Raw genomic sequence first — 20,293 nt, 5'->3', positions numbered from 1 at the left:
TGTCTGCAGATCTGTGTGTGTGCACGCACACACACACACACACACACACCCCACCTGTTCACATGAGACAGAGCAGGGCTTGGGCTGCTGTGTTATGCCTGGTGACAGTCTACACAAAACCCCGGTGAAGGGGACGAAACTCAGAAGACACACAGACTCAAGGTGGGGGGTAAAAAGGTGACTTGGTGCTTTCTACACACACACACACACACACACACACACACGCTGGGGTGTCCACACGTCTCGAGCATGTGCCGGCGGCATGCATGTTGGTGTGCATGTGTAATCACGCCTGCTGCTATCTACGTGCGTGGGCGGGGGTGGTCCATGGCTGGGTGAGGACAGGGACTCCAAGGTCTGATGGGGGTAGAGAGGGGGGCTGCCTGGGTCTGTCTTGGGGATGAGCCTGGAGCGGGGGATGGAGTGAAAAGGATGTGGGGGTATTGCTCCCAATGTGGTGGGGGAGGGGTCTGAGGGAGATAGGGGTGGGGGGCCTACAAGCCCAGCGTCCCCCCAATGGATGACGCCAAGACCACCCCCAGCACCACACAGCAAATGATGATCATGATTTTCTTCTGCAGGCAGGGAGGGTGGCGGGCAAGGAGGAGAAGACAGAGAAACAGAGAGAGACAGAGATTAAGACAGTGAGACGGACAGATGGGGGAGATGGAGGAGGAGGGTATGCGGAAAAAGAAAAGGGGAGAGAAAACAGAAAAAGCAAGAGGTCAGAGCCAGAGATTAGACCTCTCAGGAGACATCATCACTCACCTCGACCCTGGCCTGAGCCCAGCCCCGCCCGCTTGGCGCTGGCCCACCGGCCCCCACAGAACCCCCCTCGCTCACCCTCCGGGCCTTGCTCTGATATTTCACAGCTTTCTTGGTGTCCGACACAGCTCGTTCCACATAGTCCACGGAATGTTCCACGTTGTACTCAATGCGGTCGATCATCTCACCCTGCAGACGTGCAATGGGAGGGTTGGGGCTGGGTGGGGAGAGGAGCCCGGGACCTGGGGGAGCGCCCCGAGTGGGGGGACAGTGGCAGTACCTGGCTCTCCACCAGCATGGCCATGTCCACAAACATGTCGTGCAGTTCACGGATGCTGGTTTCCAGTTTGATGATCTCATTGTGCCTCGTCTCAATCTCGTTCAGGGCCTGCTTCGTCATCTGTGAGTCCATTTTGATCTAGAGCAATGAGGGGGAGGCGGAGCTGCAGACCCCCCTTCACTCCCATACGAACTGCGACTCCACAGTCAGAGAATATGGGTTTAAGTCTGGTTGCCAAGTGCAAGCTGTATTCTTGGGCACATTATTTAACCTCTCTGAGCCTCAGTGTCCCCATCTAGAATAGCTTACATGGATAATAGCAGTGCCACCTTCCCACAGTGGTGGGGGAGCCCGTCAGGTGATATGTACACTTAGATTAGAAAAGGACCCACAGGGCCTCCCCGGTGGCGCAGCGGTAGAGCGCTGGGTTGCGAAGCTGCCCGCGGCCTCTGCGGCGCCGGTTCAATCCCCGGCTGCTCCCCGGCCACCGGAGGAGGGTCCCACATGGCGCGCAGACCTCTCCTGCCGCCCGCTGCTCCCCTCAGCAGTGTGCCTCGGTCCTTCTGCCTGCTCTGCTCCCCGCTCTGGCTCTGGTGAATTCTCCCACCCTCCCGTGCTTCTGACTGTGCTCAGTGCATGTATAAACAAAACAAACAAGCAAGCAAACAAATAAATAAAGAAAAACATGCCTCTATTTAAAAAAAAAAAAAAAAGAAAAGGACCCACACACAGAGGCACTAAAGAGAAGTTTGTTAAGTGACAGGAAACGAAACAGGTTCTGAGCACGCTATCACACAGCAGGGAAGCCCAGGGAACAGAATGAGGGCTCCAGGGCCCCCACCTGTATTGGGGATCCCCATCTGGTCAGAGGCAGACAGGGTAGGGGAACAGGGCACAGCAGAGTGAGAGTAGAAAGCAGAGGTGGGTCAGGTGACGCGCACCCACAAGTCACCTGGAGTTCACATGAGCAGGGGAGAAGAAACACACCACAAGCCTCAAGAGTCAGCAGGAGAGAGACCCCAACCACAACCAGACCCACTTCGCTCCACAAATGCCTGCCCTGAGCCAGGCCGCTCATTCACAAACCACTCAGTGTTCAGACCACATCAAACCGCTCTCTGCTCTAAAACCCTCAAGAGTTCCCCACCACCCACACAGGCCGGGTCCAGCAAGCAAGGCCCAGTCTCCCTTTCTGCCCTCATTTCCTGCACATCCCATGCAAGTTGAAATCATCTGATGGCTGTTGGGCAAGACATCCACACCCCTCGTCTTTGCTGGGTCGTGTCCCTCTGGGTAGAGTGCCTCCTTGCCCATCTCCCCAGGTCCAAACGTTTCTTGTCCCTTAAAGCACAGCCCAGGGCTGCTTCCCCCAGGAAGCCTTCCCTGACTCCATGACTTCAGGAACTGTCTGCAGTTAGCAGCACAAGGTCTCGACCTTGCCTCGAAGCAAGGTCTCGACCACCCTGCACGGTGGTGAGGGATTTCCATTATCATGACCGTGGGTTCATTCCCAGAGGCCAGCTCAGTCCAGGAAAGTGCCTCCCTTAAACCCGCTCACCAGGTTTTCCTCCATTCTCAGATAGACAGCTGCAGCAGGGCTGTTTGGGAGGACTCCATGCTAACTGGCCCATTTGCCAAAGCTAATTTAACAAAGATCAATTATCTAAATAAAGATTCGCTGACAACTGTTAGGCAATCACTGAACTTATTTTAATCCTGGTCTGAAATCCTTGATTGGAGACATTTTGCCACCCATGGCAGAAAGAGAAACAGAATTGAGCAGGCCAGGGCAAAAGTCAAGAAAGAAAGAAAGAAGAACTACTGGTGGGGGAAGCCCATCCACTGACGCAGATGGGGGCAGGGCAGTGTGCGAAACTTCAGCAAAATGAACTCTGATTTAAAAAAAAGTCTTCAAGACGTAGGCAAATTAGTCATTTGGTGAAACAACCGGTGGGGAGTAGTGCATTGCGCACTGCAGCTCTGACTCTGGTACCTGGCCGTGGATGCAATGCCTGGCTCTGCCCTTACCTCTGAGACTGGGGGGGTGACGGGCGTGTGTGTGTGTGTGTGTGTGTGTGTGTGTGTGTGTGTGTGTGTGTGGATTTCTCAACTGGGTCGTGGTGGTGAGGATTCAATGACCTTGAAGGTCAATGTAAATATGTAAAGTGCTTAGAACTATTTGCCATTTTTATGGGGGTGTCTTCCTGCTTTGCCCTCGTGGAATTTCCCTAGTTCCAGGTCCAGGTTTCCTGTTGCCTGTTATTCTAGGGTAAACTTTGGACCTGGCGTGCAACTTAAACTTGGGAAGACACAAGTGCTTTCTCCAACAACAAACCCCGCCTCCACCCGAGGCTCACATCATCCGTGAAGATGGCCAACTTCCCGCTCTCCAGCATGTCTTCCAGCTCTTCGTTGGTCGTGGTCCTCCCGGCTGTAGAGAGAAAGACGCCCCTGCAGGGACTGGGCCAGCCTAGGAGTCTGAGGTGGGGTGCGCTGGGCCCGGGGAGCCCACCCTCCCACCCGGCCTCGGGCCGGGCGCCCCTCCTCGGAGGCGGGGCGGGCAGGGCTGGGGCGGGCTGGGGAGGCGCACGCACTGATCTCCAGCTGCCGCTGGATCCGGTCCTTGCAGCGGTCCCGGTACTTGGACTGGGTGGCGTTGTATTCGGTCATTACTTCCACGAACTTCCGGGAGAGAGTGGAGTGCTGGGCGGGGACGCAGACGGTCAGGCGGGGGAGCAGCCAGCGAGCGGGCGAGGAGGCAGGGCGGGGTGGGGGGAGAGGGGCAGAGCCACCCTTCACCGGGGCACCGTCCCTACTCGCCCCTCGCCCCGGGCCCCAACCCCAAGCCCAGACCATAGGGGCACTAGGGGTGACCCAGATCCGCCCCCCACTGCGATTCCGCCCACAGCGCCGCAGCCCCCCGCCCCTGCGCGGGGGGCTCCGCTGGACCCGCCCACCCCCTCCGGCGCCTCCAGCCCGCCCAGCCGGTCCCAGGCCGGTCCCGGTCCCGCCCCCGCCGGCCACCACCTCCTACCTGCGTCTTGCGGATGCGCAGGTCCGCGGAGGACCGGTTCAGCCCCTCCTCCTGTTCGATGCTTTGCTCGATAGCTGCGGGAGAGACGGCGCGATGACAGGGGGGCCGGGGTGTGGGGCGTAGGGGTCCGAGACGCCGAGGGGTCTCCCCTGGGCAGCAGGCCCCAGGCCCGGGGAGAGGTGTAAGACCCAAGTTGCGTGCGGACTGTACAGAATCCAGAGGCCGCGGGAGGACCTTGCAAATAATGGGACGGACATTTGGGGGCATCTAGAAGGCAGGTGGAGGGAAGGTTGAGGGTTGGTCAGTGGTCTATGGAAGGGCAGGATTCTGGTGAAAGGATTGGGTTTTGCAAAACTCCTGACCAGCTGTATCTCCTGCTGGGACCCAGGAGGACTGTGGGCCCAGTCCACTGCTGGGGGGGGGGGGTGTCCCCTACATACCAGGAACCTGAAACCTTCCCGGAGTTCAGGAAAGGGGCAGGAAGTATCTGGGGTTTTCCTCGGGGGAGACAGGCACTTCCCGGGTCAGGTTCTAGCGACTGCCCTTTCCATAGAAAACTAGGCTGGGTGGATGGGTGTTCCAGCAGAGAAAATAGCTCTCCAGCCCTGCAACTTGGTCTCTGTCCCAGGAATTTCCACTTTTAAAGAATGTTCTGGGGAAGCATTTAGATAAACTGGGATTCCTGCTTCTGGACCACCCACTCCTGACACTCATCATCTGGGTTTTCTGAAGGAGCGGGAGTAAGACCTGCTGGCCTTGAGAACTGCAGCAGGATGACCCCCCAGGCCCTCTCAGACCTGGAGTGCCAGGCCACTCCTGAAAACTTCCTATCTCTATCTCACTGGCAGTGGGGGAGGAAGGGGGCGGCATGGCGCCCCAACACTCCTGCCAATGTGCCAGGCACACTGACCGGGTGACAGCTCCCCTGAGCGGCAGTGGGGAAAAAAGCACAGAAACACATATGGGGGGTGGAGGTGTGTGTGTGTATGTGTTGAAATCTCTGGCCCCGGGTGGGATGCTCTTGTCAGCCTTGGGACTGGGACCAAGCCCTGGAGGGAGGGGTCCTTTATAGGGTTTCATTGCTTCTTCCAACAATACTGGGGATTCAGTGCTACCGAGTCATGCTTTGGACTGGAAACTGAAGTTCAAATGACTTAAACCACTCACTCACCACGTAGGTAGGGCCCTGGGCCTTCCAACCCATTGAGCCAGACCAGCCTGATTTTCTATTTTATATATTGAGGCTCTTTGTAAGATTTCATTGAGGAAAAAAGATTTTGCTACTCCCTCTCTCCCCACCCCAAAGTCAGCTTTGAAATTGCTCATATTTTCTCCCTTTACTGAAGAAGGAGCTGTGTGCGTGTGTAGGGGGTGGGGGGTTGTCCAGAATCAGTTGATGGTGGAGGCTGGACACCCTCTACCTGGATCTCCACTTAACATGCTCCCAGCTTGGGTCACTTTCCATCCAACACAGGAGAGGTCCTGAGTGCAAAGGGCTTGCTTTGAACAGATCAACACTGGAGGCTCACTTGTCTCCTACTGAGGTCAGGAGGACATGCAGTTCTTTTCTTCATGTCCCTGACAAAGGTCAGTGCCCTCAGGGCTGGGCATCTGGCAGGGCTCCCTGTCCTCAAAGCCCAGCAACCTGCTTTGGACAGGGTAGGTGCTCAGCCAACGCTTCTGATGTTGAATTACCAGGAGCATATAAATTAGCATCACGGTAACACTGCTATTCCCCTGGCACCAGTAGACAAGGAGGTTCCCAACCCACAATGCTTTGGGGGAAGGTGGTTATTACCAGCACCCAAGTCCTTAAATTAGAGTGAATACATGAGCAGTTGGCAAGTCCCTCTTGAAAGCTTGCCAGCCCCTGATGTCAGCCACACAGTCCAATCTGTCCTGAGCCAAGGATACCAATTCAGAAGCGTTTGCTGAGCCCACCTACTGGGTGCTGAGCGCTATGCCCAGCACCTGTTCTGGAGAAATGAGGACTTAATGAAACTAAAGCCACTTGGTCGACTATATTTTTCTGGTGAACCTTCATCCTGATGGAACCAGCAGAGCTCAATTTGGACAGAGGCCCTTCTCTCCCTCACTTCCCTATCATGTATCTTTCTCCAAAGAATTTGGAACAAGAAGGAAAGTCTGGGGATTTGTGCTTTCTCACCATTTAGGAATCTGGTCTTCTAGAAAGGCCAGCTGGTTAGCTGAACGGAGGTAAAATGCTTTTTCTCCTTACTGGGGAGACTGCATTCCTCACCTTTCAACTTGGACCGAACTTTGTTGGCCGTTTTCTTGATATCTGCAGTGAGGTCCTCCAGTTCCTGTTTGGTCTCTGAGGGAAGGGTGGAGAAGGTGAGAAGTCTGGGTGGGCCAGTGGGCCCCCGGGCCCCCCGCCCCCCACAGTGGCAGCAGCACTCACTCTCATCTGGGTTGGGCGCGGCCAGGATGGCGCTATGCTGTTTTTTCACTTGCTCCACATCCTCGGACAGCTTCTCGATGCAGCCCCGGATCTCTTCCACCTGGGGCCGCAAATCAGTTAGACTCAGCCAAGTCACTGGGCCAGACGAGAGGATCCAGGGGGCTCAGCCAGGGTTCAGGGAAATGGGCCCGACCCAGAAAGACTGGCAAAGGGCCAGGAGTATAGAAGACCAGAGCAGGGCAGGAGGCGCGGGGCAGGTTCTAGGTCTGGGAGCACTGGATGCTCAGTTACCTGTTCAAAGAACTCATCCATGAAGTGGTCCCGATCCACGTGAACCACCTCCTCTTCATCATCACTGTCTTTCGCCTAGGAGGCAGGAAAGGCAGAGTCCGTGAGCAGTCTCCACCCTGGCCCGGATGCTCCCTGCTCTAGGCTCGGAGCAGGGGTCCGCTGAGGAGTCAGATTCCTGGAGGGTGGCCAGGGCCCCACCCCCTCAGGACAAACTGGCTATCTTGTGGACCAGTGTCCCGGGGGCCCAAGGACACCGTGCAGGCAAGGAGCGAAAGGCAGCCTTTCGGCGGAGGGCCTGTTAGTGCAGTCACCCGGGGGGCAGATGGTGCTCGGGACAGTTGCCCCTACCCACCAGTGTGGCAGTGTTTCAATACTGGAATGACCAGTTAAATATCAGACTGGGGATAACTGGCTCTGGGCTCCAAGAGGGGGTCTGACCCAGGAGCCTGACCCTCCCACCCACCCCCTAGCTGCTTCTGCCCAGGCCTCACTTTACTCTCCTTATCTTCCCCTTCAACCTTCACCCCCCTGGTCATGTCCCCTGTGCAAGGTCACTTCCCAGCCAGTGCGGGCATCAAGTTCAGCGAGCACGGTCAGGCCCAGCAAGGGCTGGAGGAGACAGAGGCAGCACCCCGGCCTCCCTCGCTCAGCCTCTTCCTCCTCCCGCCCACTCGCACCCCCTCCACAGCTCTGCCCCTCGCTCACTCTCCTTGGTGTATTCACTTGCTTTCATCCAGCCTCTTCCAACTTCACACCCACCTACTCTCACTTGCTTGGATTTCCCAGTTGCAACCTGCAGCTGCTCAGCCCTCCACCCCCAGGGCTCAGAGACACAAAGGGATTTACCCACCCACACCACCACCGCCACCGCCAGACAGACCAGTGACACCGACAGAAGGGCTGACACACAAGGTACACAGAAATAGGCCCACTGAACACCCACACGGAGACACACTGACAGCCTGACGTTCACCCGCACCCAGAGCCCCAGCAAAGCTGCACATTGACATGTGTGAACACAAAGTCATCACCCGCACCCCCAGTCACATCCAGGAGGGCCCTCTGGGCCTGCTCTCCCAGCCTCAGGTCTGCACACGCCTTCAGAGCTGGGTAAAGCAGGGGGGAGTGCTCTCCAGGGCTACACACTCCTGCCTCAAGACTCTTCTCTGCCTGGGACAGAAGTCTGAGGGCAAAATCCGGGCCCATCAAGCTTAATTACAGCTGGAGCTCTAATCAGCCCCAGTGGAAATTTAAACAGAGTTCACCCTGATTTCCAGAAAGAACCTAGCCAAAACTCAGACGGAATCTAACTAGCAGAGGCTAAATGAAACCGAGTCCGGATGTGAACAGTGTCTCTCTGGGCTGGAGCCAGGTGGGCTCTCCAGAGGCACCCACACAGACCCTCGACAGGGTCCCAGGGGTCCCAGACAGACCTGGAGAAACCAGCCAGGCTCAGACAGAACCAGTCTCAGAGCAGACACATCCCAGACAGCTCAGCTCGAACCTAGACAGAGCCAGATGGGACCTAGATGCAATCTTGACAGCCAAGTGAACTTGGAATCAGCAGAGCCCCCGCAGCCCCGGGAGGGGCCCTCAAGCCCCTTCCAGTGGACACTCTTGAAGCCACCCCAGCTTCCGGGCCAAGTGGATGCCGGGGAGTCTGCCCAGACGCTGGGCTCCCCCCACCCACCACATCAGAAAATATGTCAACACTTCAAATCCCAAACATCTACCAGGAAAACATCCCTCTACCCACAGCTGCCCCCAGGAGCAAGTGTGGCACTTGGAGACCCTGACGGGACTTCTGGTTTTTCCACCTGCCCCAGGCTCATCCTGGTATACCTTGACCCAGAGAGACTCTGGGAGGCTGGCTGGTATCTGAGGATTGGAAGCTTCCTATGATGCTCTCCATCTTCTCTGTCCCAAGCCAGCTGCCCCATGAGGCCACCCTCTCCTCGAGCCAAAGCCATCCCTCAGTTCCTTCTCTGCCTCCTACACTCAGTCCTCAGCCCAGTCATCATTAGCTCATGACGCCTTTTGTTGGCCCCGGGGCCTAGAACCTGCTCCACTCCCTGTCATTTTCCTTCCCCTCAAGTCTGATTTCTACCTCTCCTGCCATTCTCAGAGCCGGGTCCCGTGGATTCTACTCTGAGGCACCCCTGCCTACCTCCACTTGTCCTTGAGAGGGACAGAAAGGTCAAAAGGTCAAGGGCCTGAGGATTATTTGGTATAATAATTTCAGACATTCCATAATCCACCAGTTTACAACACTTGCACAACTATAACCCTGCTTGAGCCTCAGCACCCTAGCCCAGAGAGAAGGGTTGGGTAAATATCATTGTCCCCACTTTACAGATCAGAGAGGGAAAAGGAAAATGACTTGCCCAAGGGCACCCAGGCTGAAAGGGGCCAGGAAATCATAAGAAGCGAAGACATGCTTCCCGCTACAGCCCCTTCTAAGATTTGAGACCCAGACATCTTCTTCCAACAACACTGCCACCAGCTATTTTCTTTCTCAGGTCAGCTCTCTCTCTTTTTTTTTTTTTTAATAGAGGCATGTATTTATTTATTTATTTATTTGTTTGTTTGTTTGTTTATACATGCACTGGGTACAGTCAGAAGCGCGGGAGGGTGAGAGAATTCACCAGAGCCAGAGCGGGGAGCAGAGCAGGCAGAAGGACCGAAGTACACTGCTGAGGGGAGCAGCGGGCGGCAGGAGAGGTCTGGGCGCCACGTGGGACCCTCCTCTGGTAGCCGGGGAGCAGCCGGGGATCGAACCGGCGCCGCAGAGGCCGCGGGCAGCTTCGCAACCCAGCGTTCAACCACTGCGCCACCGGGGAGGCCCTCAGGTCAGCTCTTAAGTCCTGATCGGGGCGAAGCCCTGTACCTTGAAAGTCTGGCAAAATATGATCATCTAATGGCACCTTTTGCATAGGTCTTCTATTCTAGTTATCTCAGTTAATCTTTTTTTTTTTTAAGATTTACTTAGGCATACAAGAACTGGGGTACAGGCCAGAGGTGCAGGGGGTAGTGAGAGGATTCACTGGAGACAGAATGGGGAGCAGAACAGGCGGATTGACTGAAATACACTGCTGAGGGGAGCAGCGGGCGAGACAGGAGAGGTCTGCTGCAGCGTGTGGGTTGCTCCCTGGCCGGCCGGGGATCAAACTCATGAACTCATGCTGCAGTGGCTGCGGATAGCTTCATAGGTTGCATCTTAACCCCTTGCACCACCAGGGAGGCCCTGTGTCAACTAATCTTCATGAAAACTCTGGAAGGCCCATTGGCAAGCATGATTATCATGGTGGCAAACATTTATATAGCATGTTATAATGCGCTGGGACCATTTCATGCATTCTTTCTATCCATTTAGTCCTTACACTGGCCCCAAGGCAGATGATATTATAGCCCCTCCTTATCAATGGGGAACCTGAAGCAAAGAACAGCTAAAGAACTTGCCCAAGATTGGCAGTTAAGCGTCCTAGCCTCTGCATTTGCTGAATGGCAATGATGTTGACACCCCAAAGAGTGGTCAGGGAGAGGCAATGAGACCAGGTAGGAGAAATGGCGTTTGATGAGGACCAGCTATTGCTCCCTGTCTCTCCTGTGCTAGGAATGAGAAAACAGGCTCAAAGAGGTTGCCTGACTTGCCTAAGGCTACACAGCAAAAATGGCTGGTAATGGGACTGAACTGGTGCTAAATCCCAGGCTCTTCCCCCTCCATCCTGCTGACAGATGGTAGTTCCTCTCTTCCTGCCTGGCCCCAAAATGCCTGCTCTGCTGTGTCCTCAGTACTATTGGCCTCCTGTGGCCAGAACAGAAAGGCCAGTGAGAGGAGCCCAGGCTGCAGCAAGAGTCTGGACAGGAAGCCAGGTATTCCAGTCTGCCCTTGACTTGCTGTTGACCCTCGGCAAATCTAAGCACCTCTCTGGGCACCAGTTCATTTGTGAAATGGGTGGGCTGGTGCATGTGCTCACCAGGGCCCTCCCTGCATTGAGGACTGTGTTTTTACTATTAATAGCAATTTCTGGAAGAAGTTTGGTTCATCTAGAAGGAAGCAGCCTGTAGGCAAATGAGATCACAAAAGGTGTTAATCCAAGAGGCCCCCAATCCTCTCAGGTGACCCACGAACAATTCAAGTCTCAGTTGCCTCATATGCCAAATGAAGACAATAAGAGCTGGTCAACACCCAGCGCACAGGCGCAATCGCCAGGCTTGACAAGTGCTTTGCATTTCTCACTGACCCTTCCAACCACCCGGGGAAGCAGACCAGGTCGCCCGCCTCTTCAAAGGTCTCTTGCTGTGATTTCAAAAATATACGTACAATAAGATATTTTGAGAGAGACATCACATTCCCACAATTTTTATTACAGCACACTGTTATAATTATTCTCTTTTATTATTAGTTATTGGCGTTCACCTCTTATTGTGCCTAGTTTAGAAACTGAACATCACAGGCATGTCTGCCCAGGGAAAGCACCGTGTCTGGGGCTGCACTAGCCGCAGTTTCAGGCAGGCATCCACTGGGGGGCTTGGAACACATTCCCTGAGGATACCAGGGGCTACTGTCCTCTTCTTATTCGCATTTGACTGATGAGGACATAAGGCACAGGGAGATGAAGTCACTTGTCCAAGATCATAGCACCAGTGGGGTGCAGACGGGGTGCCCTGGGTTGCACCCAGGCACTCTGCTCCTTCCTGCTCACCACCATTTTGAGCATTTGCAAGGACTGAATGAGAGTACAGAGGTCCTGGCGCCTTCTGGAACCACCTTGGGAACAAGGGGCATCAGATCCATGCCTCTAGCTTCAGTGTGCCCTCCTTAGAACCCTCTGCCCCACAGTCTAGGCCTCCCACATCAGAGACGCCAGGGCCCAGGTGTGTGTCCACGCGGGGAGACAACCTGGGCCCAGAGATGGCAGAAGGAAAGGGACAGAGCGAGCCAGCATGCAGTGACCAGAGACAGATGGTGAGCGGGTGACTAAAACAGAGGCGGAAAGAGGCTGGAATTGGGTGATAAAAATGTCTGTGTGTGTGTGTGTGTGTGTGTAAACACACACGTGTGCCCACGCACACAGCCTGCACTCTATTGCACATGCTCCGCAGGGATGCAAGCATCGTTTGATCTCAAGGCAGCAGCCATTCTCCACTGTACCCCGCGCTTCTGTCCATCTGTCTCTGACCGGGCCTCTCCTTCCTCCCAGCCGTGCCTCCCGCCACCACCCTGCTTACCCACCTAGCCTGCCTCAGCCTCCGCCCACTGAGTCATTCATTCATCTAACAGATAGACATGGTTGGTTCCAATTCTCTTCTGGGTGCTGCTGTGAAGACAGCGGTGAACCAGACGGGAAGAAGGACCTGCCTCCAAGGAGCTGACACTCGAGGGGAGAGGCAGACAATGCACAATGAAAGACACAAGTTCTGATTGTGCCCAGAAGCAGGGGGACAGAAGACAGGAGATGTGACAGCGAGAAACCTGTATCAGGGGAGGCTTTATACATGAGGGCCAGGGAGGGCCCCTAGGGTGGGGTGACATTTCAGCCATGTCCTGAAGGAGTCAACTGTGCCATCATCTGGGTTAGAGAAAGCAAGGGAGAGGGACGGTGGTCCAGGCAGAAGGAACAGCATCAGAGGGCCTGCCAAACAGGGCCACAGGCAGCAGGGTGATGGCCCTTGGGTGGGGGGACCTTGGTGAGTCTGAATGGCAGGAACAAGCCCAGCAGCTGGGGTTACCCAGGGTCCCCTGGGTTCCTTCTCACTCTCCCTCACACCAAGCCACTCTTTCCCTCAGTAACGTCAGGTCTGTGTTTCTGAAGTTCCTACTGGGCCTGTTCCACACTACACAGGACTCAGGCCCTGCCCTCAGGATGCTTGGCTTGCCTCATGGCAGTCCCATTCCCACAGCCTCCCTTACCACAGCCCCCCCTTCCTCCATGTCCCAGCCTCCCCAATCCCCCTGCCTTACCCGCCCTCAGCCACCTCCTAGGCTTTGGCCCACAGCGTGTCTCCTTTGTCTTCTTTCTCCCACCAACCTCCTCTCTGTCTCACTTGCCCCCCTTCCTCTCCTCTTGAGCCCCACCCCCACCCCGTCCCTTCCTTGGACCCTGAGACCACAATCCAGCTGAAGAACTCCCCGTCGAAGGGCCTCCCCGGTGGCGCAGGGGTTGAGCGCTGGGTTGTGAAGCTGCCCGCGGCCTCTGCGGCGCCGGTTCGATCCCTGGCTGCTCTCCGGCCACTGGAGGAGGGTCCCACATGGCGCGCAGACCTCTCCTGCCGCCCGCTGCTCCCCTCAGCAGTGTACTTCGGTCCTTCTGCCTGCTCTGCTCCCCGCTCTGGCTCTGGTGAATTCTCTCACCCTCCCGCGCTTCTGACTGTACCCAGTGCATGTATAAACAAAACAAACAAACAAATGAATAAATAAAATAAATAAAACATGCCTCTATTAAAAAAAAAAAAAAAAAAAAAAAAAAAAAAAAAAAGAACTCCCCGTCGAAGCTTCCACTGCAGCCCAGCACCTCCAGTCCCCAACCAAAGGTGCCTGGTCACCTGGAATCAGAAAATGGGGTTCAACCCCAATGCTGCCATTAATAGTGATGTGACCTTGGGGAAGTCAGGTTACCTCTCTGGCTCTCAGTTTATTCCAAAACGAAGCAGTCACACCCTACCCATCTCAGGGGTGAAGTGAGGCTCAAGAGAAATAAACAAGTCATGTGTGGAGTAAGAAACACGAGCTGTGCACTAGGCCCCCTGCCAGGCACTGTTTGCATGTCTCCTAATCTCAATCCTGAGAAGCAGGTACTATGATTACTCTCAATTCATACAGGAAGACACTGAAGACCAGAGATATTGGGCAACTTACCCAAGGTCACACAGGAAGAAAAGCTAGGATTTGAATCCAGACCATCTGACTCCCAGATCTATGCCCTCAACCACTATGAGGTAAACAGACCACAAAGCCCTGAGGAACCCTAAGGTACTATCAGAGAGACAACCAGGCCCCTGGACTGACATCCCCTCCCATCATGACCCCTGCTTCCCTCCTCCCCTCTCAGAGACCCTTTTCCCAGGCCTCCCACACCTGGTCTCTGCAGCCTTCCGGCATCTGCTCTCAACTCTGGGAGAGACCCTTGTGCTTGCTGCACTCCTTGCATCTGGCAGCTCCTTCCCCAACCCGCCCCCTCCCAAAATCTCCAGTTTCCCTGAGCTATGACTAACACTCAAGCCATCAGCCTGTGCCCAGCCCCCTTCACCCCTCCACACCACCTCCCACCTCCCCTACCTAGCTGCCTGAAGTAGTTTCAGCAGGCAGGGGCTCTCTGATCCACTCAGATGAGGACTCCCATCCTCTGCCCCCCCCCCCATTATGCCACCTACCACCACCACCTCACCCCAACCCACTTGCCATTTTGCTGGGTTTTGGAGTCATGGAATAGTCTGGCATCAGGAGACCGGCTCCAGTCTGGATTCCTTACTTGCTAGCTGTGTGACCTTGGCCAACATATTCAACCACTCTGGGCCTAAGCTTCCTCAACTATTCCTCATTCAGTCTCTCAGTCTACCTACCAAACCAGGTTAGTGAAGATCTGAGGAAGCTATGGGTGGCAACGTGCTTTGAAAACCAGATCACGAGAGAAGGGGTGTTTTGAGCACTAGGCTGGCGCTTGCCTGCCTCTCAGTAGTATGTAACTTTGGTCAAGTCACCATTCTGGGCCTCCGTTTCCTTATCTATAAAATGGGGTAACACTAGTCACAACCTCACAATCATGTTGCTGTGAGTTAACATGTATAAAGCACTTAGAACAGTGTCTGGCACTGTTGGTTATTTTTATTATTGTCATTTTCCTGATGCCTGAGTGTATATTCAGTAAAAGTTTAATACTGAAATAAGCCTTCAAAATTCCCTCCCTCAACCACTAGTTCCTCCTCCCTTCCTATTTGCCAAACCTTATCTCCCCAGAGACGATGGTCTTTCATCACCTTCCCCTTCCCTCCACCCCAAATGCAGGGGATTCTTTGCCGCCAGCATTGAGAATCCTGTTTCCAAGGCCAAAAAAGCAAAGACACATGTGAACAGTGGAGATGGGAAGCCCAGATTGCAGGCAGGTCCTTCCATCCACCTTCCTGGTGACCTTGGGTAAGTTCCTGCCTGTCTCTGAACCTCAGTTTCCTCATCTATCAAATGGGGTAATGTCCCCAAGTAATGGCCAACAGGCTCCTGGTGAAGACCCAGCCCATCAATACTTGACCGTGACTGGAGCTTCATTAACATGACACCTCAGGCCAGGAGCACTCACAGGCTGTTAGCTCAGCCACCTTGGGCCTGGGGTCATTCTTCCCAATCCCGTAGCATTCTCTCTGGCCCAGAAACCGCTCTCCTGAAGTCCCCACTCCCTGGCCCCTGCAAACAGCCTGCACTGAAGACACAGGTGCCGCCCTCCTGCCCCATCACCCGATACAACTAACCCAGGCGGACTCCTGGAACCAGGCCTCTCTCAGCCTGCAGCTCGGGGGCATGTCCGCCTGCCCCACGGTCCAGGATGCCCCAGTTCCCCCCAGCAGAGAACAGTCCCGGTCACACCACCCAATTCCTCGGACACCCCCCCCCCCCCCCGCGTGCGTGGAACTTCCCACCCCACCCCGTCCCCTTATTCTCCTCTTCCACCTCCGGGTCACCCCTTCTCAGGCCCCAAACCCCTGGCTGTGTGCAGAGGCTGTCCCTTCCCTCCTTGCCTCTGAGGTGCCCCCTCCCCATGGGGAGAAACACACACATGCACACACTCTCTCCATTCACCGCCAGGTGTGAGCATCTCAGTCCCAACCTGTGTCCTTCCCCACAGAATCCCCAAATCTGGGTCCTGCTAGACTCAGCCTGGCCCAGTAACCGCCCCCATCCTGCTATTTCAGCAAATCTGCCCAGGGAGTGACAGTACCCTCCAGCTCTCTCCTGACATTCCTCCTCAACCACCCCCAGGTTAGACCCCGGCGCTCTGGCGAGCATGTTGGGTGTCCAAGGCCCTCTGAGACCTCTCCTGCCGCCTTGTGTCTTAATGGCCTCCAACCCCTTCCAGTCACTGTCCCCAAAAGGTTCACAGAGACATGAAGTGCCTCCAGATATCGGGGTGTCCCTGCTACCAACCTCCAGTCTCATCATTTGTCCCGAAGTCCCACACCTCCCCCACTCCACCCCCACGCGCTCCCCAAATATTGGGGTCCCGCCCCCCCATTCCCCCCACCCCCAAGCTCACACTCCGCAGCTCCTGAGTCCGATCCTTCATCCTGCGACGGCTCCTCCTCCTCCTCGTCCTCCTCCCGCTTCTGCTGCTCCCTGCCTCCTGCCTCGGTGCTGGAGGCCGGGGTCTGGGGGCGCCGGGGGCGGGGTGGGGGCCGAGCCGCTAAGGGGGGGCCCGCAGACGGGGGCGGAGCCGGGGGCGGCCGGCCGAGGGCCGGGCAGGGTCAGGGGCCTGGGCCGGGCTCGCCTCTGCCGGGGCTGCGGTGGCGATGCGGCTGCGGCACAGGCTCGGATGGAGGGATGCGGGAGCCGAAGCGCGGGGGAGGGGGGCGGAGGGAGGTAGGGAGGAAGGGAGGGGGGGAGCCGGAGGGGGCGGGGAGCAGGGGGCATGCGCAGCGCCCGGGGCTGGGGGCGCCTGGGGGTTGTAGTCCGGGGGAGGGGGACCCCGGGGGGTGGAGGAGAGTGCGGCCCGGTGGGGGGGGGGGGGAGAGCCGCGCCGGAGAAGCCGGGAGAGATGCCGAGAGAGACAGGAGATGCGGCGAGAGGCCCAGTGATGCTGGGGGGGTGGGGGGGGGCGGTAATAAGGGAATGAATTCAGGGAATAACCTGGAGAGAGGTGCTGTGGAGCCCCCCACGCTGAGAGACACAGAGAGATTTGTGTTTTGTGTGGCTGGAAGTCTCTGTGCGCTGTGCGCGACCACCTCTGTGTGTGTGTGTGTATGTGTGTGTGTGTGTGTCCCTACAGGAGGCTCTTTGGACACTAGAAATAGCATGACTGACCCTCTAGGTGGCTTTTTTGATGCAGGGACTCAGCCAAGTCTAGCTGAGGAGGCCCTGGGGCTTGTTTTTTTGCACAGCCTTCCCCACTCTGAGCCACAGTCCTAGCATTGGGGCATCCTCAGAGCTTTCTTGTCTGCCTCCAGCGACGGCGTGCTCACCACCTTTCAGATCTCCAGGCCTGCCTGTAGATGACTCATATTTTAAAACAAGGTTCATTCTTATTGGGAAAAGACCCTGGAAACCCCAAGGGTCCAAGTGCCCTGTATTGCCCTCCTAATGCCCACCTCTCCTCTCCCTATCTCTGTGTTTTGACATCAATTCCTCCACCCCTGTGGGGGGGCTTCAGCCCCAAATAGGCCTTGAATCTGTTTTTGCCAGGTGCCCAGTGACCTTGATGCCAAATGCATTGACCTATCCTCCATGACCTTTTAGTTACATCTAACCCCACCCCCCACCTAGTGACCTCTCTCTTCTCAAAATCCTCCTCCCTTCCTTGTCTTCACCCCTGCCTCCTGTCCTGCCTATCCCCGAAACCTCTGGATGGTGTTTCCTGGTCTCCTCCCATACCCCCCCTTCTCCCACATACCCTCAACATCAGGGTCCCCTGGATCTCCTCCCAGATTCTCTATTTCCTCTTCCGTCTCAACTCCCCAATTTCAGCTGCACCTACAAACCCACAATCCCTCCATCTGTACTTGTGGGCCAGATTCTCGTCCTCAAAGGCAGCACCTGTTAGGCACCTGAGACTGCACTGGGCACCAAGAATGCAGAGACAAAAGATGCATCCAGAGACACGAGCAGCTCCATGACCACAGCCAGGCTCTGTGGGGTGGCCTCACCTTCCTCAAAGTTCCTTGTCATGTGTTCTCCACCAGAGACCACATCTCCATACACAGTCACTCAAAGCAGACAGAAGGCTGTCCTTGGCTCCCTCGCGCAATTTAACAATGCTGCCGTGTCTGAGCAGCCATTGTGTCCCAGGGCTCTGCTGAATAATTCCCAGTTACTGCTAGTATTTCGCGCGTACTGATGAGGAAACTGAGGCTTGGAATGGTTAAATAAAGAATTCAAGCTCACAAAGTTAGTCAGTCAAGGACAGGGCTGAGGCTCTTAATTTGCATCTTTTGATTACAAAGCCCATTTTTGTAAAACCACTGTGTTAGCGCGCCTCCCTCAACCATCACATTCAGAGTTGTCTCCTGGGTCCCTTCCATCCTGCCCCTTTAGATTCACTTAGGTCCTCGTCCTCGGCTCTCACCTGACCAGCCGAGCGGCCTCTTCTCTGGTCTTCACATTGACCACCCCTCCCCTTCGTACTCACTGTTCTCCCCAGCTGCTAGTGTGATGGTTATAGCCCAAAGGTAACATCAGTCTCCTAGACCAACAATCCCAGTGGCCCCATGGCCTCCCAGTTCCCACCACCATCACCTCATCTCCCCTGTCACTTCTCTCCCTGTGCCGTGAGCCCCAGGACTTCACCACACTAAGGATCATGGGCTCCAAACACACTCAAGTCTTTGGCCTGTGCTGGCTCACTGGCCCCTTCTGTGGTATCACACTTCTTGTTTCAAGGCCCAGTCTAGGCAGACAGCCTCTCAAAGTGTGGGCTTCCTCACGAGACCAGAGAGGCCTGACTCATGTCGGCCGTTCATAACCAACACAAGCTCAGGCACAAAGCAGACATTCACTAAAAATCTGAACGAGTGAATGAATGAATGAGTGGCATATTCTCTCACACGCTTGCCCAAACATAAAGACAATAAACACAAGTTCTAGGAAGCCTTACATTTTTGTTTGTTTTGTTCATTGCAGATTCTCCAGTGGCTCCATGGCTCTTGGCACATAGGAGGTGCTCAATAAATATTTGTTAAGTGAACGGATGAGTGAAAAGTGTGCAACTCAAATCTGGCAGCAGCTCTAAAGATGGACACAGGTACATGCCATGTGATAACAGTGGAAACTCCTCTCATTGTCAGTGATTCTAGAGCTCATCACATCCACAATGACTTCAAGTCTAGCAAATAACACTGCCAGGGTGGTTGCCTGAACCACGCGTCAGCCTCCAGCACAGTCTCCCTGCCTGTATGGCCTTTCTAAAGCATCTACACCACCAGGCCAACCTCTGCTCAGAAAATCTCGTTTCCCCATTGGTCATGAGATAAAGCCCAGGTTACCTAACCTGACTCCCCTCAGAGCACATGCCACCACCGTCATGTATCCTGACTTCAGCCCCAAGGTACCTCCCACCTCCATGCCTTTCCCTGGACATCCCCTGGAAAACCCTCCCTCCCATATGCCGAAGCCCAGCTCCTATGCTTCCTTCACGGTTGAGCTGGAATCTTTCTTGATCTTCCTGAAGCTGGAGGAAAAACCTCTAACATGTAGATACCAGCCCTCTTTCCTGAGAGAATTCTGATGTAGAAGATTTGGATTAGGACCCAAGAATCTATCAATAGGTATCTAATGATTCTGGCAATTCTTATTTTCAGTCAAATCTGGGAAGCCTGGGCCTCCCTGGTGGCACAGGTGGTTGAGCGTTGCACTGTGAAGCTGTCTGCAGCCCCTGCAGCGCGGGTTCGATCCTGGCCGGCCGGCGAGAATCCCAAATGGAGCAGCAGACCTCTCCTGTCTCACCTGCTGCTCCCCTCAGCAGTGTATTTCGGTCAGTCTGCCTTTTCTGCTCTGCTGCACCTCCCCCTGCAGTGACCTTTAGGGCTAATGGCTTGCGCCAAGGTCCCTAGGTCCGGCTGGGCAAGGAACCAGCGTGCAGGGGGAGAACAGCAAACTCCCTGAAGACATAGATAAGACGGAAGCCTGTTGAAAGATAACGACCCCCAGGAGCCACTACAGGAATTCTGACCGCATGGAACCTTATCTCGCCTTCTCAAGGCCCACAAACTTTATTCTAATACAACTGTCTCTCTAAAATCTTTTCTCTTTCTAAAAATCTTTTCTCTTTCTCTGTCTAAAAAGGTCATTGGTTTGCTGATTAAAAAAGAACATACAAAATCTAATAACTAGGCTAATTCAAATGAAACGTTACTAAACTCTGTGTATTAATAGAACTGTTAGCTTAATAATTTCTCTGTTGTATGCTTAGCCTTGTTAGCATTAATCTTAATGATAGAAATATTACATTGTGAAAAGTAAAACTCACCCGTGCTAATTAATAGTAATTTAGTGGTAGTTAAAACAAAAAAGTAATCACATAAAACAAAAAGAAAAATTAATAGCCTAACTACTTAGGAATGCGCCTGGGTCCAGATGTAAATCACTGCCCTGTCAATGATAAGCTAAACCTATAAGCAAGCTGATTTCTTCACTGATGTTCGCCATTCCTATGCCTTTAGAAAAACATATATGTACTGGTCACCAACTCAAAGAAAATTACACTCAGATTTACACTCTCTTGAAGTGTGTCTGTTTGTCATTTCTTTCGCCGACGCCCTGACCACCCTCCACGCTTCTCTCAACCTTGAGACGGCCTCATCG

At 54.8% G+C, this 20,293-nt stretch overlaps 1 protein-coding gene across 1 annotated transcript; it reads right to left on the bottom strand.

The window, feature by feature from the left end:
• Positions 1 to 494: 494 nt before the first annotated feature.
• STX1B (syntaxin 1B) lies at positions 495 to 16,067 on the bottom strand (the record flags this gene model as incomplete). Its single annotated transcript, XM_084249756.1, has 10 exons — positions 495 to 575; positions 844 to 954; positions 1,046 to 1,183; positions 3,403 to 3,476; positions 3,640 to 3,748; positions 4,080 to 4,153; positions 6,340 to 6,414; positions 6,502 to 6,601; positions 6,793 to 6,867; positions 16,038 to 16,067. The coding sequence occupies 10 exons, from the start codon at positions 16,065 to 16,067 to the stop codon at positions 495 to 497; spliced, it is 867 nt and encodes a 288-aa protein (XP_084105882.1).
• Positions 16,068 to 20,293: the final 4,226 nt, after the last annotated feature.

The sequence above is a fragment of the Talpa europaea genome (genome assembly GCF_964194135.1).
Source record: "Talpa europaea genome assembly, chromosome: 12".
Classification (NCBI taxonomy): Eukaryota; Metazoa; Chordata; class Mammalia; order Eulipotyphla; family Talpidae; genus Talpa; species Talpa europaea.
The sequence above is the reverse complement of the archived record's forward strand: the minus strand, read 5'-3'. Positions and strand labels throughout refer to the sequence as shown.